General features: G+C 37.2%; 1 protein-coding gene across 1 annotated transcript; it reads left to right on the top strand.

Annotated features, from left to right (window-relative positions):
* Positions 1 to 912: 912 nt before the first annotated feature.
* LOC124160828 (protein takeout-like) lies at positions 913 to 17,555 on the top strand. The gene is made up of 6 exons (XM_046536918.1): positions 913 to 1,170; positions 9,573 to 9,668; positions 11,052 to 11,199; positions 12,138 to 12,274; positions 14,296 to 14,445; positions 17,273 to 17,555. Exons 1-6 carry the CDS (start codon positions 1,098 to 1,100, stop codon positions 17,422 to 17,424), a joined length of 756 nt encoding a protein of 251 aa, XP_046392874.1. The 5' UTR covers positions 913 to 1,097; the 3' UTR covers positions 17,425 to 17,555.
* The last annotated feature ends 271 nt before the right edge of the window (positions 17,556 to 17,826 follow it).

Genomic DNA, 17,826 nt, shown 5'->3' on the forward strand with positions numbered 1-17,826 from the left:
GCTCTTATCGTCACGCTGCGGATATTTTTGAGAACCGATGAAAATGCGCCTTAAGAGGCAACATAAATCGTACTTGAACGGGACGGACTGGGACCTCCTCTATGTACCGTCTACTGGGACCTCCTTGATCGCTGTGACACAACCCATCGATTGACCACAAACCGAGGTATACCCAAGCACATTACTATTCAAATGGATCCTCCCCAAATGAAAATATCTGGCCATATCTCGCTCGGTAGAGGAATTGGGGGAAGCGAAATATTATCCGCTTATTACTTCTTGCATGGATTTGCAATGGTGATTACTAACCGTTGCAAGTTTTCACTTCGAATGAATTTGTACACATATTTTGTTATTATGCGTAATATTTTTACGACCGTCTGGTGCGCGTGTGGGGGTCCCCTTGCATTCTGCATTGATTGATCACCCCCTGCCAAACACTATAGAGGTGGCTCGCAGGGTATTATGTAGATACTCTTGAAAAATACTTGCAACCACCTCCGATGCTCACAATACGAAAAAAATACGATAGCGTAACCGATTCCATCGCTTCATGAAATCAAAATAACCTTCGTTCGTGTTGTTTCTCGGAAAGTAAGAATCCTCTTCAGAACCTCATGGTTTTCCTCCACCCCAAGACCTCCCCCATCCATCCGGCTCTTTTCTTTCTGCAAATCGTGAAATGACATCCTTCACCTTGGGTCTCAAGCGGCGATAGTTCCTTCTCTATCCTCCCTCTCTCCCTGCAATTACCATCCCCTACCTATGCAACCCTCTCCCCACTCCCTGAACCTCACCCCGCTATCTTTCCGTCTCATTCTTAAACCCCCCTCCTCCGTCTGTCGTCATCATAGATCCGCACACCAACACATTCGACTGTCTATCCCTTTATATAGGCTCGTGCAGTGGTCCTATGCGCCTGCTTTATTCAGTTTCAGCCACAAGGATTCCGACCTCAGCACAGGTGTTTACCTCCTCGCCTTCATCGCCTTCCTCGAACGAAAGAGAGCGCTTCTGTCGCCTTTTCCCCTCAGGGGATAGTTGCTCTCTTCGACAGCCAAAGGTTTTTGTTTTTCAGTTCCTTCCCGCATTTCGGAATGGCCAGGTGTTGTCTTCTGTTCCTCGTCGCTTCGGCCGCCTTGCTGCAAGTGGCCAGCGCCAAGAGTCTGCGTGAGTATTACTCTATGTGATGGCTTCATCCGGACGATACGAGTTAGAAAGAGATGAAGAAGTTAGAAGTTTTTTTGAGAGATATTCTGTGTACAATCAGTGGCTACATACTAGAGGTGAGCGCCGCCGATACCGAAAACTAGTCCGCGGCGCCTACGCCGAATCCGCTGAAAATTAGATCGTGAATCTTCCAGAGTTTACTCAGTACCAGAGCGTATGCTCAATATTCGATCTTAGTTCCGCACTTCATTATTATTTTAACTCAATATTTAATCATTGATGGTTAATTCGCGCCTCTAGGCCTGTTTACATGATGCATCAACACATATGAGTTAATTGTATGAACGATTTTGGTGGACCGTAACAGAATATGTTCGATAAATGAATCAATTTAGAACAGGCTCTATTTTCTGTTCATGCATTCTCACAAGTTGGGTGGTAACACGATGCATTTTGGCGTTCATTCTCGCGTCTATACATGTATACCTTGACTTGTACAATCTAATGTACCGTGCAAACAGACCTTTAGAGACCGTGGACGCCGGCACGCGTCGTACGCCGCAAAATTGCGCACAGAAACCGTCTCGTCAAATTTTAAATTTCTGCGCATTCATTGAGTGAGTTTATCACTTTGATTCTTCGCAGGGTGATCGGGACGTGTGTGTTCTTATATCCGTCGAAATTTTCTAGTAGCTGCGCTATTCGAACGAACAATTCCTCATTTTCAATTTATTTTTGCAAGTCCTGAGAGAGAAACTGATTGGGCAAGTCGGGACGCAGACGCTCCGACTTTAGTCTTTTGTGATTACGTGTTACTGTTTTAAACCGGATGCATTCATCTCGAAAATTGTTAGGTTTATAGAGTGGACCTTTTTCAACCTAAAAATGCCGAATGTGATTATTTAAGTATTCAACCGATAAAGGTAGGTTTGTATTGCGTATTTAAGGAGTTTTATGGCAATCCTTCCTCTCTTCATGGACTTCCTTCTTTAGTTCATAAGAAGGCCTTCTATCTGTCAGCTGAATGCTAATGCATTCATCTCGAAAATTTTTAGGTTTATAGAGTGGACCTTTTTCAACTCAACTTAAAAGAACTTGTATAGAATGACATTCACTTTAAGTTCCACAAATTAAGCCCTATGCAAGAAAGGTTATCAATTTCCATTCCGTTATCTCAGTTCCTGAAGTTATGTTTTGAAGAAGAAGCATCAATTCTTAGAGACCGGCCGTATTGTCTTTTTGGCGACGAATCATCCGGCCATTACACAAGTTGTCATCTTGAAATTTTCCGGTTTTATGGAGTCGGCCTTTTTCAACATTTGCCTGCATCTCAAACATAAAAATTGTGCATCTGAGAAAATTTTGAGATTTTATTCTCCAAATTTTTAACTGGTTCAAATTTTGATCAAGGCCCACGATATCGATGGCTAAGTTCTAACATCACGTATCTAAAAAAATTACAACTTTTCAGGAGAGCAAAGTAAACGATGTATATTCTTAATTGTACACTGAAATTAAAAAACAAAAATCCATGATACCGAAAAAGAAGCATACATTTGCAAACAAAGAGTTGTATTTTGCTTGAGTTTTATTTTTTTAATGCAATTACACTTTGTTTAAGATACCTGTCTCAAACCGCCCAAATTTTGAGATACTTGAAGCTAGAATTTAGCCATCGATATATATCTACCTTGAAAATTTTAAGATAGTTTTAAAGTTTGAAGTAATTAATATGTCGCGAAAAGACAAAATAGGAAAGATCGAGTGGGAGTGTTGTATTCTCTTGTGGCCCAGGCTGGCAGTCGCTGATGGATATCCATTCTTCGAAGGCACCTTTGTTGACGAAGACTCTTCTCAGTAGTCTGTACATTACATAAATTTTCAATATTAGTTTTCGTATACGTGGAAAAATTGACTGAAAGGTTGCGGAAGCAGCTTGGGGACATTCAGGAGTCCATCCGACTTCCTAGTAAACAAGACCAAACTTCTTCATACTTTTAGTACATGAAATGTTTTGATAAAAATAGGGAATAGGGTTGAATTTGTTCGCGGAAAGTATCAAGTTAATTTTTAACAACGTCACTTCGAGGAAGTTATTTATATTAATTATTAAAATTGGTACTTTTCCACTTAACTTACGTTAGTATGAATTACTTATAATTATGAAACATTAATCAAGTGATGCCTATGGCTTATTGATGTCGTTTACTGAGACCATTAATTATAATTCTTTCTTAGAATTTGGAGGATGGAAAGGAGAGATAAGTTACGGCGAAAAAGTCCTCCATACAGAGTCATTATCTCTTAATTTAAAAGTAAAAAATGCATAAGTTTTCTCTCACTTTTCATGAGTTGATAACGCCCTAGGAGTTCTGGTTCTTTCCCTCATTCAAGGGAACAGCTCATTGAGGGAAGAAGTCGCTCACAAGAGTGTAAACAACAACAAACCAAGTGAGGTCGATGCGAGGAAGGGAGGAATGGCTGGTGACCCGCTCTGAAAGAGCGCGTGACATCATCAGCTCATAGGCGAAAGGGTTTGGACCGTTGATTTTTCTCCGCGAAGAGCTCGAAAAGTGGGTGACGGATCGAAAAACGGACAAATACTGGTCTCCACATTTTGGAAATTATCATAAAAAATGGCGAACAAACCCATTTTAGCCATACTTAGTATTTGTAGAGTTCTAACTTTCCCGGTGAAGGAATGCATCAATTCCGAATGTGCCAACGTTGTCCAAATGAGTATTCTATCTCCCAATGAGGAAATCGATCGAAGTTTCATTTATCATGATCACTGGATATTCATAGAGTTACTGTTGCCTTTCAGCGTTGTAGGCATTTTGGATGGTATAGCATTTGTGGAGCGTGGCATTACTGAGATCCTGCCACAGCGTATCATGAGTAGAGATGGTAAATTGAATGTCATGAAATTTAACTGGTCCTATTAGATGTCAAGTCTTCGGCCTCAGAGTGGAACGTTAACCTTTGAACTATTGTCGTGCTCATTTGCGAGGGGTGGATACCTAGAAATTAATTATTACTTTATATTTGGGGTGACAGGTAGAATATTAAAGGTAAAAATAGGAGTATTGAGTATATAATGTTAGTTGCCATTGAGAGAAGCTGAGAGTTTGCTGTGCTTAATGTGATTATTAAAGTATTCTACCGATAAAGGTAGGTTTATATTGCGTATTTATGGAGTTTTATGGTAATCCTTCCTCTCTTCATATACTTCTTTCTTTAATTCATAATAAGGCCTACTCCCTGTCAGCTGAATGCTGTAGTACGCAGAATAAGTTACGTGAAAGAGGAAAGTACCATGCAAATAATTGATTGAAACAAACAATTGATCATTGGAAAAAGAAGAATTAAAGACATGGATATATTCAGTAGTCATCGAGAGGACTGGGTCGCAAATTTTGCCAGCGTCAAGTTTTTATTTATATCAAGTTGCTGCAAAGAGTGGTTTCCTTACTGAATATTTTGAAGAGAGATTTCGATGGTTGTAACTAGGTGTGGGTAATGCGGATATATTTTTCGAGTTTTGAATGAATTGGAATGATTTCAATGTATTTCTTGTTATTGACTCCTTGGGTGGCAATATTTGTGGAAGACAGTGAAAAAGAGAAGGTAGCATACTTAGCTTAATACTCGTTACAATGATTGGTATGGGATCATTATTTTTATATATTCAAGGTTTTTACCTCTTAAAGGTGTATATCTTTTCTATTCAAGTAGTTATGCTAATGTATTGCTCAATAATTATAAGAAAAAGTCTTTTATACAATACCTTGTACTCCTCTAATGAGCGGAGGGCTGCCCTTCAATTCGATCTTGATTAAAAATGTTGCTTCGAAGAAAAGTCACGCATTATAGAATAGAAAACGTCGAGTTTACCTCTGGCAATATTGGCAACGTGACAAAATCCACTTTCATGTGATGCACTGCTCGTGAGAACTTTGCATTCTTCACAGTGAATTTTGCAAACCCATCAACAGCTCGAATTTATTCAAACAATGTTTGTGAATTGAATGTCAAATTTTCGCCTGAAAAATTCTCTGGGTTACTTCATGTTTTGCAATATACAGACGTAATTCGTTATTCATTTAACTGTTTTACATTCATGCATTAATTTCCTATTTTCTGTTGCGCGAAGCTAAGCCAACTTATTTGAGCTAACAATAATTGTGGACTATTGCAATCGCGACGGTAGCACTTTGCTGAGACGGAACATCCTCTTGTTTGGTTTGGAGCGAGGTATAAATTTCAATGAAGTAACTCCATTCCCGGAATAAAGAAACATAGCTCGGTGGTTAAATCATCCAAGTAAATAAAGTTTCTCATGCTAAATCATCTCGAAAAAGTTCTTACAACGCCAGCGTGATATAGCGGGAGGAATTGATGTGAAATTACCTGTCTCTAAGCTTAGTGCAAACAGTATTTCTTCGCGCTTTACCACATAATGCATTTATGTTTAATTATTATAATTAAAATCCACTCATATAATATGTTATGAAGAGTCTTTCTTGATTAACTCTCAAACGTAATCGCTAGAGTGTTGATCTATTTTCTCTCTTCTAAATCCTTCTGTTTTCCTTTCTCAAATATGAAGTTTGCCAGGACTTCAACAGGGTTCTCGATTTAGTTCTGCCAATAATTATTGAATTTTACGATAAATCATTCAACTCTCGCCCTTTGAGAATCCCTTCACTCACTAACAGACGGGGGCGGTCTGGGGTGATTGGGGGACATGGTTTTCGGGCCAAGCGGTTCTCTCTGAACAAGTAAATTTATTTATTTTACTGCAAAATACGGCACAAAGGCATTAACATGTTTGGGGCTCATGATGGGGGGACCCCTTACTGGGGGATTAGCAGGTGCTCCTCCCGAAAATTTTAGGAATTTGCATACCCGAAAATGGATTTTGACGCTATTCTGGTTCTTAAAAAATAGGTAAAAGGTAATTAAGAATAGCAATTTCGTAATTAAAAATGCCATGAAAAGTGAGAATTTCAGTTTATAAAATTTAATACTTTATAACTCCTACATTATCTATTTTTAGTGCATTTTTCATTAAAATTGCGCTGAAATTTAAAAAGATCTCTGAAATAACCTTTTCCAATAACCATTTCGAAAAATCATCAGGTTCTCTTGTATATATTCTGAAACCTTTATTTCAGATATTTTTTATACAATATTTTTACACTGACTATAAATACAGTGTAAAGCAACTAATGAAAATGTGGAATTTTTTACTTGCAAAAAAAACTTTGGTTCGTGTAATTAGAGTATTTTTTATTACACCTTTCATATATGCTTCACGATAGGCGCGAGCGTTGTAAGGGGACCCTAATAAGGTGTTGCTTTTTTATTTTTTCCTCAGGTTTTTTTTTCTACCTCTTAAAATATGCTATGTGGTTCAGAATGGAAATCCTAAAAATTTCAGCCCAATTATGTAACATTTAGATGTCGCTCAAAGGGCATAAATGCAATAACATTCAATTTATCCAATTGTGGGTGCCCCTAAGCTCGGGGCCCTTGGCGACGGCCGATTATCTGACCTGGCGAGATGCCCCTGCTCACAGCTATCAGAAATGCTGATAAACCCTCCTTATAGCCCTAGGTTGAGGATAATAACGCCTTCAGATGGACGTAAAACTTCATGATTGAATCCCCTTTATTTAATGAAGCTCGATGTATATCTGATGCTATTCCAACTTTTTTCTCATGGCATTTTAGTTATTGTCTAACTTTTGTGTCAGTAATTGTATCGTTTAAAATGGACGTTTGTGTCAGAGTAAATGACCGTTTTAAGTGAATCATTCGACCAGTTTCCGAGATCCGTGTGCAGTGTGAACTATTTTCCGAAAGGTTTTACTAAGCCAAACATGACAGGAATCCTGAAGGTCGATAAAATATACTGCACATTGTCCCTAATCTCAAAAAATAACGAAAAATATGAAAATGTTTTATTCGTACATTTCGTTTCAGATGCGAGACTTTACAGAAATCGATTTTCCGCTAGAAGGTGTAAGTTTACTCAATATAAGTGCCGTAATTTCCTCGGAAGATGTGCCTGTCTAGCGTTCTAAGAAAGAGGCCAAGGGTATCTGTACTTCTTGAGTCACTGTATTATTACATGATTCGTCCGCCTGTGTAAATTGGGACAAAGATGGAGAAAGGCAATGATGAAGTAGGCCATCTCTTTAAGACGGACGCTAGACACCAAAAACGGATTTTTACTGTTTATTGATCGAGTAATTTGAGTGACGAGTGACGCGATAATTGGCAGGAGTGAAGATAATTTACCATTTGCTAATGCTGCAAAGTCATTCTTTCGGGCTCTTTAAAATGCATAAAATGAATCTACGCCACAAAAAAGAAGCAACTATTTTCTCAAGAATCTCTATGAACGCTGCGTCAACGCTGATGGAAGGGATAGATAACTTCGATCTCAAACCTGCGGGTAGTATTTGGTGATGTAAGAAAGTTTTAATTAAAAAGAACCTTATTTAAAAAATATTCGGGTATTATTGGGCTCATTAACTATTTTATTTTATTTTTGATCGTAATAGAATAGAAGATTGGAAAATAATGAGACCGGTATTTTTCCATGCTTTGCCTGCTATTCGAGCTATTAGCGACGGCAATCCGGCGGCATTAACCCTTTCGCGGATAATTTGGTGACGTCACTAACTCATTCCGAACGCGTCACCACTTCTCAACTCCTCCCCGGCCTAGCGCATGGTGTATTGTTCCTGACACTTCTGCGATCGAATCCTTCTTCCTGTGTTTGTTAACCTCCGTCAACTTTTCTCTAGGCCTATCTAAAAGTGGGTTATGGTGGTGAATTTTCACTTAATTTATTTCGTTCACAACGCAGGAAGAAGAGCGATGCAGGAATTAAAAAACTTTCTTTTGAGTCATGTAGATGAATAGCATATAAAACTCATTCCCTCGATCATCATCTTTGCCATCAACGATATATAAATGAATTGAATGGTTTGCGGCGTAACTTCGTGAAATTGCCTCATATTAGAATGAAAAAACTTTGTAAATTTCACATTAATTTTAATAACACGACCAGTTTCATCGCTGCGCGACATCATCAGGTGCATATACAGGACATCCCCCTCTTGTCCAGCACCCGTTCCCATGTATCCCAGGGTATTTAAGACCGTGCTTTCCTGTATATACACCTGATGATGTCGCGCAGCGATGAAACTGGTCGTGTTATTAAAATTAATGTGAAATTTACAAAGTTTTTTCATTCTAAGATATATAAATTACTTAAACCGATAAAGCATTTTGAGTTGTCGACCGATTGAGGTTTTCCGTTGTGATTGATGATTCGTCATCCAACTCGGACCTCGCTATAAGTTTGAAGATATTAACCTAATATTAATCTGGTAAAGTTTAATTTAAATCTGCATTTCATTTTACACGGTTAACATACTATCCTTTCTATACTGGATTATAATTTTCAATGTTACGGATTACCATACTAGTTTCCGTCTCAATAAAAACTGCAAAGAATGTCTGTTTTAACAATGAGTTGGTTCTAATGCCTATTTTTTAACTTAATTTTATGGTTTATATTTATTATTGGTTTCTATAAAAGCCGTTTATAATTCATTTTTCCTACGCAAACGTAGAAGATGAGAAATCTTATTCTTGCAAGCTATTTCACCATTAATACTCGTACATATGGACAAATTTTAAATTAACATTAAAGTAGCTGTTAACGATTCGTTTTAAAATAAATTGATTGGGCCTTTGTTGAGACCGTGTCACTAAAGCTAAGTTTACTTGAAAGCTATATTTTATATCACCTTTCGATAGCCAACTGCGTAATTTTTCTTCATGTTATGTACTTCATAAATACCAATAGAACAACTGAATTCAAAAATTGACGAATGGGACGAAATGACTATTGCAGTATATTATTTGCTTGTATTTCTACAGATAATTTGATTTTTCTGTTTTATTTCTAGTCGCTAAGCCCGACAATGGTATTTTCACACGAGTGTATCCTTGTGTTTCCATGAAAAATTGCGTTGTAAATGCAATATCTGATAAACTCTATCTATTTTGGTGTTTCAAAGTATCAATTTTTGCACGGCACAGTAATTACATAAAATGTCACTTAAAAAAAATAAATATCGTTCTTTTGTGTTTGTAGTTAAAATTTAAAAAAAAGTTAAAAAGTGGTCAATATTGGGATTAATTGAATAAAAAGTCATGTTAATGTAATCAATTTCATAAATATCGGTTTGAAATCTGTAAAAGTGAGATAACAATGTCAATGAATCATTTATATCATTTAACCGATATAAATTTTAAATCACTTTCCTACTTGATCTTCCTTTCAAAATTATTAACTATAGTATTATTTTCAATTTCAGCCAGCTATATTACTATTTGTAAGCGAAACAACAAGGATGATTTCGCTAAATGTGCTTTGAAAAACACAATTGATGTACAGCCACACATTGGTTCTGGTAAGTTTTAATATCCATCTATTTTTTAATCTGTAGGTTAACCCGGCCCCCACCAATAGGTGGATTTAAGGGGGCAGGGGCACGGGGGCGCGTGCCTCCCTAGACGCTTTAAAAATAGACAAGATTTTTAATACGGCTATCATTAGGTGCGTTCGTTTTATTTTATGCATCAAGGAGCCTCAATCATTTAATTTAAGATCAATAACTTTCATATCAAAAGAAAGAGAATATTTTATACAGTCATTGTTTTATTTTATTTTTAATCTCAAACATGAGATGACCTGTCAGATCCTTGTGTCCCCCCCTCCCCAGAAAAAAATCCTGGATCCGCCCCTGAAAACACCTGTAGGTTAGTAGAATTGGTGCTGTATTTACATTGGCTTTTTCGTTGCCGTAAGACCCTTCGTATATTTAAAAAATAAATATGTAACAAGCCTAAAAAGTGTGAATAATTGCCTTTTGTCTCATTTGAGGTACCTATTTGAGTGTATGTTTGCTGATGAAAAAAGAAAATTTCACTTATTCGAATGATCGTAGTAACTTTTATCTACATCTATGGGAAAAAATATTTTAGGAAATGTTGTTCTTTATTCTTTCATAGTTTTTAACTCCTTGACTTTGGGCTACGCATTTCTTTTGGAGATTTGATGCATTGCCATGCTCTTTCATATTCTTTCCCTGTTGCAATCTGGAATGCAAATGGCAGACTCTTATTCTAATAATTCTTTCCTGTTAGATTTTAGTTGATTCTATTTTTGCAATTAATAATCTACTGCTAAATATTATTTTTCTTTCTCTGCCGGGTGTACCTACATTAATATTTTTCTCACTCCTATTTGTTTATGGTTTAGCTTATATTGTGATAAGTATCCACTTTATTTTCCAAATTTAATCGAATTATTACTCTGAAGTTCTTTTTTCTTACCATGGCATCATTAAATATGTTGATTTGGTGATCTATCACTTTTGCTGAATGACGATTAAAAATGGTCCCGCCTGCACTCCTTTTATGGATATTTAATTAAATTGGTGCTACATGTCGTTTATGATTTGGTGTAGTAGAGACAAATTTTGATTTCGATTTTGTCCGAACGAGTGGAAATTTAAGCTTTTAGTAAATGATGCCACACCGGCGGAATATTCGTTATCGTAAGTATTTAAAAAGTTTTTTCCGTGATCAAAACGGAAAGAAATAGATTCAAATTTTAATCACATAATAAAGGTCAAGAGAAGAAATTTTCATTTAATATTAAGTACTAACTGTGGGGTGGTTATCGTAAAATAGTATTTTATGAAAGCTTGGGACTCGGGTTGTGTAATACGCACCTCATTATTAAGGACAGCGCTTTTTATTTTCTAGTAAGTTTCTCTCTATTTTTGAAGGAATCCCCGAGTTGTCCATCCCAGTCCTGGATCCGTTGACTATCCCAGAGATAAAACTTGAACAAGGTTCGCAGGCCGTTAACTACAAGTGTGTCCTGGACAACGTGAAACTCCATGGCCTGAGCAATTATAAATTTAAGGAGCTCGAGTAAGAATGTGTTTTTTCGTCATATGTGCTTAGATTTAGAGTAAATATTGACTTGCATAATTTTCGCAGCCGTGGCTTTACTTTTATTTGCCCGACTCAAAAGTCTATTTTATTTCATTAATTTCTTTTTCTTATAATTAAAACTACTTCGGGAAGAATTCTATATATTATATAAAAAATAATAAATGCTTTGAAAAATATGCGAAAGCTTTTGAAACTAAATTCATGGAACAATTTTTTAATCGATAAGCGCAAGGATAAGGTCTTTTAATGCAAATATTTTCATTGAGTCATTTTTATGTGGCTTGACTGTGAAAATTAATGTTCACGTTTAATTCAGTATTGTTTATGTATTCAACGGTGCTCGGCGAGATGTTGTGGAACATAATGATACAATGATAAATGAAGAGCAAACTTAGTGCATGTCCACAGTAATTTTATTTGGTACGACGCGTTTCAGCGACCTTACTTCGCTATCATCAGGTACAAAATGCCATATTTTCGTCAAGCAGTCATATATATATACAATCATCAAAGGAGGCCTTTACCCCCCAAACCCTCTCCCACTTCCGTCGACTCATAAATATACCCCTCCCATTTGCATGATTGTATATATATATGACTGCTTGACGAAAATATGGCATTTTGTACCTGATGATAGCGAAGTAAGGTCGCTGAAACGCGTCGTACCAAATAAATTTACTGTGGACATGCACTAAGTTTGCTCTTCATTTATCAGTATTGTTTGGCTGATATACTATGGTCGAATTTGGAATAGCAATGATTAAGTGAATCTCGTCCAAAAAGATGTTCTTGTAAATGTTAAATCATATTTGGCGGCTAGGTCCTCAAAAGCCACCACTAGTTCATTATATTGGCTAATAATTTCCCAGGAATCTAATGGGATCTTTTTAGTTAAAGTTGTGTTTTATTTTCAGTGCCGGAATCGATGATGTAAAGTACATCAAGGGCAAGGTGTTCTTCCCATCAGTATTTGTTGAATCTGATTACGAGATTGACGGTAAAATCCTTCTGGTTCCAATTAAGGGTAAAGGCTTGTACAAAGGAAACTTCAGTAAGTTTTAAATTATCTGTATTTAATCTTTAACTGTATCGTCCAAAAATTATTTTCTGGTGAGGAAAAATCCAAGCGCATTTAATCTCTTGAATAATAATTTTCCGTTATCGGCATGGAAATTATAAATCTAAGCTGATTGGGAACTAGCCGGTTACGATAGCACTTTGTATTCAAATCGAAAATAGCGAGAATAGTTTCCATGGTGTTTCGTGTTTTACAGAATATAGAAATTTAAATTTAATCATTTAATTAATTAGCTCTGTTGATAATGTGGGTGGACCAGCACCAGATAATAAGTAGAGTAAGATATAAAATAAAATTGTCTTTAGTTATTTTTTTAAGCAACTTAGTTTTTACAATTTTCAAATATATTTTAAAAATCATTTTTAACGTTTTTCATTGTTATAAGGAGTCAGCTTCCATTGAAGATTATTTTTTATGGAAGCAAGAATAACTACTTCATTTGATATCTCCTGGACGATTTCAATCTTCATTGCAGTATGTCATACCACTTGATGAACATTTTCCATACTCATACAATTCTGTTCCCCATCTTCTCCCCTTACCCACCATCCTTTCCTATGTTACGACCTTCAGGATCCCTTCACACCTCACTCTATGGATGATAAGCGTGCCAGGGCTCCGTAATGCATGTTCATACCGCCCAGGGCGCATGAAAAATGTATTGCTGCTCCCCATACTAAGTGAGAAATTATTGTGAAACGACGATTTTCAATGTCGAGGAAAATAGTACCCTGGAAAGTGATTTTACCCTCTACGGTTGCAGCGAAATAGAAGATTAAATTTAAATGCGATAACCAGTATTTAATAGGGGCGTAACTGAAATGGCTTGTCATTAAAATAATTCGGTAAAAGATTAATCGCGACGAAAAATTTTGTTGTTTGTTTGGCGCATTGTTCATTTATATTAATACTTCTAATCTTCACTTATAAGTTGTGGCAGGAATTAATATTTTATTTCGATTTTTTTCTGGAAAATGCAAATTTATGCTATTAATGCGTACAACGATGCCGACGGAACATTCGTTATCGTATGTATTTAAAAAGCTTTCCGTGATCTATAATCTTTCTCGTCATTTCCGTGAAATTAAGTACTAACTATGGTGGTACTTACCATTCTTTGTCCTGCCATTCGCTAGTCAGTTTAAAATAAGAAAATACGAAAATTGCAGTCCATTTTTCATGAGTTGGTGACGTCACTAGAGACCTGGCTCATTAACTCGGTCTGGGAGAACCGTTCACTCAGGGTAGGAGACGGGCGCAAGAGTGTCAGCAACAACCAACCCATGAATCTACCACACGGGTGAGAACTGAGAAGCGGCGAATTTCTCGGCATGAGTTTGTGACGTCATCAAATGATCTGCGGCAGGGTTAAGGCCGTCGATATTTCGACGCAATTTGCGACAACATGTCGACGCTTCGACAAGTGCTTATCCTATCGAAAGTTCGAACAACGCTTTTTCCAGAAATTACGGGGGTGTGGCCCCCTTCCTCATCTCATTAATCGCTACCGCCGCCCTCGTCGTCCCCTAAGCCCATACTCTCCCTATAACCAGCTACGCTGCGCTTTTCATTTTGACGAGCCCTATTATCGCATTGACAGAGTGATAAAAATTTTCATTCATCCCACTACAATACGCGAATCTCTTCCCTCGCAGACTCTTCAATTGATTTACGAGTCAGAGCAATTTGCAGTCAATAGGTGTGATTTTGACCTAGACGAGCACGAACTTGGCAGTTTTCCCATTCAATTGAAATATACGTCCAGTGAAAGCACTTCATTTCACCGATTTGTTTCTCGGTGCAGCTCTTGATGACATATTCTGCATGCAGTTTTTAAGAGCGTAGCCTTATTCTTCCTCAACTGCCATCCTATCTCTTCTCCGACCTAACCTTGAAGCGAATGATGTTCGGAAATAATTTTAGCTGATGCTTTATTTGATGCCTTTTCCCTTTACACTTTCATAAGGTTTACCTTTGGTCATTTTTCGCATTAGCTAACACCCTTGCCGATATCGACATTGACTGTGAGCTGGTGGACAGGAAAGGCAAGCAGTACTTGGCCATAAAAGAAGCAAAGGTTAAACTTGACGTCGAGGAATCCGTTGGAAACTTCGGCAATCTCTTCAATGGTGATTCCACCCTGGGTAAGTGAAGAATAAACCCATCACTCACTTGCCTAAATACATATGGATGTAGAAAATGGAATTCATCCCATTAGGATCCCTTTTATACATTCTTTTTTTCAGTATATGTGGGCAGGTTCATCTTCGTATTTGTTAGAAATTGTGGAGAATGACAATAGCTTATATAATGATATATATCACACAAATGCAAGTCATTATTTGATTAGAAATGAATTACTTAATGCTACGAGGAATTTGATGAAATATTTCGCACTTACAGCTGATACAACAAAATTTCGTTTAATATAGTTACTCCGGAAAATTATAAGTCACTTCGTCTCCTACTACACCTGATGTGAGCAATTGATTCCATCCATAAAAACTTCTATAGATTCTTTCTTCGTAAGTGTAGTGTAAAACTGCTATGGTTTTAGTTGTGTGTGATGACAAGCCATTTATTATAACTTTGTGGAATAGAACCATAGATATTTTATGTGTTGTTTTGAGTTTGGGTTACAATTTAACTCTTATTGAATCAAATTACTCAATATTCTTGGAGTTTTCCTCCCTTCGCTGCAGCAAGTAATTTTTACGGCAAACGGTATTTAAACGGTGTGCTTGAATTAAAACGTATGTCACAGTTATGTCTGTCCGTTGAGCATTATTATGTATTCATGGCATTCAACTAAAAAAAATGAAACTGGTCATCGTTGATTTCAAATGCTGGTTTTGGGATTACCTATATCCTTGACGCTTTTTTCTTAAGCATTAAGATTGAAAGAACGTTTGGGATGAGAATGTATGTGTATATGTAGTGAAATGAAAAAAAAATCGTTCGAAGCGTGAGTTATGGTAGTACAATTTGGTCATAGGTATCTGCTTACCTGCTCTATTTCATTAATGAATTTCAACTGAGATTCAGTGTTGTCCCGCAATTAGCAAAAATATTATGTAAGGAGTTCTTCTTACGGAAGAAAATGTAAAAAACTGAAACTTCCCTGCCCCAAAATGTCTTATTCAAAGCTTTAATAGTGCCATAATTAAAGACAAAAACCTCCTCGTTCAGTAAGTCTTTTGTTGGTGAAAAATAAAAAAAATATGACAGTTGAAGCTATTTTTTCATGAGTTACTGACGTCATTAGATCGATCGGAAATCTAATGACGGAAATTATTATTACCTGGGGACTTGACGAAAGCCCAACCATTCACTTTAACTCGGTGCTCCTGGGTTACATAATACAAGGTCCGCCAATGAAACAGGATGATTAAATCAAATAATTTTCGCACAATTTGTGCACTGCGGGTGACTCCCGTAAAGTTATCACCGTGGCTAGTCCCGGTACACTTAAAAACTAGTCAAGAGCGAACACTTCTATGTGTTTTAAGTTCGGGCCTAGCTCTCCGGCTGTGGCGCTGTGCGCACGATCTGGACTGCTTGTGGCAACATGTGCTCAGCAGTCCATAACACCTTGTCCGGTAGTGTCCACAAATATCCACAGTGAGGAATGTCGGATACCTCGGTAGCTTGACTGTCTGAAGCACTCGGCTGATAATTGGGGGGGATCCGGTTTCGAAACCCGGTCAAGGTGAATGATTTTTTTCTCTGTGGATTTTTCGCACAATTAGTGCATTACGGGTGACTACCATAAAGTTATCACCGTAGCTAACCCCGGTATGCTTAATAAACTTTTAGTTCTTCAAAAGTAAAAAAAAAAAAATTCGTACTAATTGACTGACTGTACAAAACAGCTATTTTGATTAAAAAACGAGAAAAATTATTTTCTGAACACTGTCCACGAAATGTCCACCATCGCAGTTAAGGCATTCTTGCAGCCTGGCCTTGAAAGTGTCCATAACCTCTCGTAGCATGTTGACAGGTATTACCCTCATCTCGCCATCAAGTCTTTGTTTGAGAACTTGGATGGTTACTGGCGGATCCGTTAAAAAAAAACCCTTATAACAGAATATTTTCGCGGAATGTTAAAAAGACGTCGCGTCGTCGCGTATGCACAGAGCTTCCACCATTTTGATAAAACGCTTTGCATGCGAAGCCGCGATGCTACTCAGTCCAAAGATTCATGACAATTGAAATGGCAGACTTTGCAATAGGGTAGTTTCCTTCATCAAAGAAAACGAAAGGCATCGAATGCGATTCGTTACCCACCTTTAGTGTATAATAATATACAAATTATTTGGTTTTAGAAATCCCAGTTTAGACGAATATTAATAGTCAATTTTAACCTCATTTGAAAAAGGCCAGGTTGGCGTCCATGCGATGCCACTCCACGTGACGTCACAGAGACCTAGATGCTATACGAGTAGCCAGGAGTTTTATATCGTCTGAGATTACCAATGCATGCATATGGCACAGAGCTCAGGGAAACATCTCTTAATAATCACCTATTAAAACTCTTGATGGTTCGAAAGTTTCCTTCGCTTGATAGGGTATTAATTATCTAAAATAATATTAACTTTTAATTTAATCGCGAAAAATAGATGCCCTCATTTAAAAATCTGAAAGCGTGAAATATGTACTCCAGGTGGAATAATCTTTCAATTAAGGCAATAAAAAATAATAGGGAACCACCCTATTGGTAACGCATTAGTATTTCTTCTACCGTCCCCCTTACTACTTCCGTATTCCGTCTCAAGACCACCTACGATCTTCCGTTTTCACTGTCGTACCGTGTATATGGATGACATTTGGACTTGGAGGTGACTTGTGCGTCATCAATAGATGATGCTAGGATTCACATTGTTAAACATTAATATTCCCATCTTTTTCAGTCGCTTCGACACGTAGCAAACTGTACTTACTCTTTTTTTCCTTGCCCATGTTATCACACAGCTCAGGCGACCAACCGCTTCATCAACGAGAACGCCAAAGACCTTCAAGATGAGACGTTACCAGCTGTGGAGGAAGTTGTGGAGGCCCTTGTGACACAGATCTTGAGCAAAGTCTTCGATGCACTTCCCTATGATGAATTGTTCCCAAAATAGGACATTTTTAGTCGGACAGTGAACGGGTAGTGATATTTTACTTTGTTCCAAAGTTTTAATGTCAGTCAAGGCGACGATGGTGTGTCGTGTGTATGAGAAAATGACAAATAAAAAAGTTGTTCTTATTATAACTGGTTATTTGATGAATGTAATGGAAAACTACATTTGTATGAAACTGGTTATTAGCTTGGATATTTTTTCTTGCTTTTTTAAAGCGCAAGACACGAACATTCGGGAAGAAGAGAGCTGAGTGAAGACATCTATAGCGAGGAAAAGGAAAATCTATAATCTTAGATCAAGTCTTCCGGATTTTGTATAGGTACGTACTTTTTATTGCTTTTGCATATGGCAGATTTTGTTGCAATTGATCTCGAAAAACAATTTTATATTCTTGATGGAACG

This window comes from Ischnura elegans, chromosome 6, assembly GCF_921293095.1.
Source record: "Ischnura elegans chromosome 6, ioIscEleg1.1, whole genome shotgun sequence".
Lineage (NCBI taxonomy): Eukaryota > Metazoa > Arthropoda > Insecta > Odonata > Coenagrionidae > Ischnura > Ischnura elegans.

What these genes read in the sequence shown, in the direction of transcription:
- LOC124160828 (XM_046536918.1), top strand. Translation starts at nt 1,098, where the DNA reads ATGGCCAGGTGTTGTCTTCTGTTCCTCGTCGCTTCGGCCGCCTTGCTG. An exon ending in ACAGCCACACATTGGTTCTG is followed by an intron (nt 9,669 to 11,051) that starts GTAAGTTTTAAT and finishes CTATTTTTGAAG; the next exon opens with GAATCCCCGAGTTGTCCATC. An exon ending in TATAAATTTAAGGAGCTCGA is followed by an intron (nt 11,200 to 12,137) that starts GTAAGAATGTGT and finishes TTTTATTTTCAG; the next exon opens with TGCCGGAATCGATGATGTAA.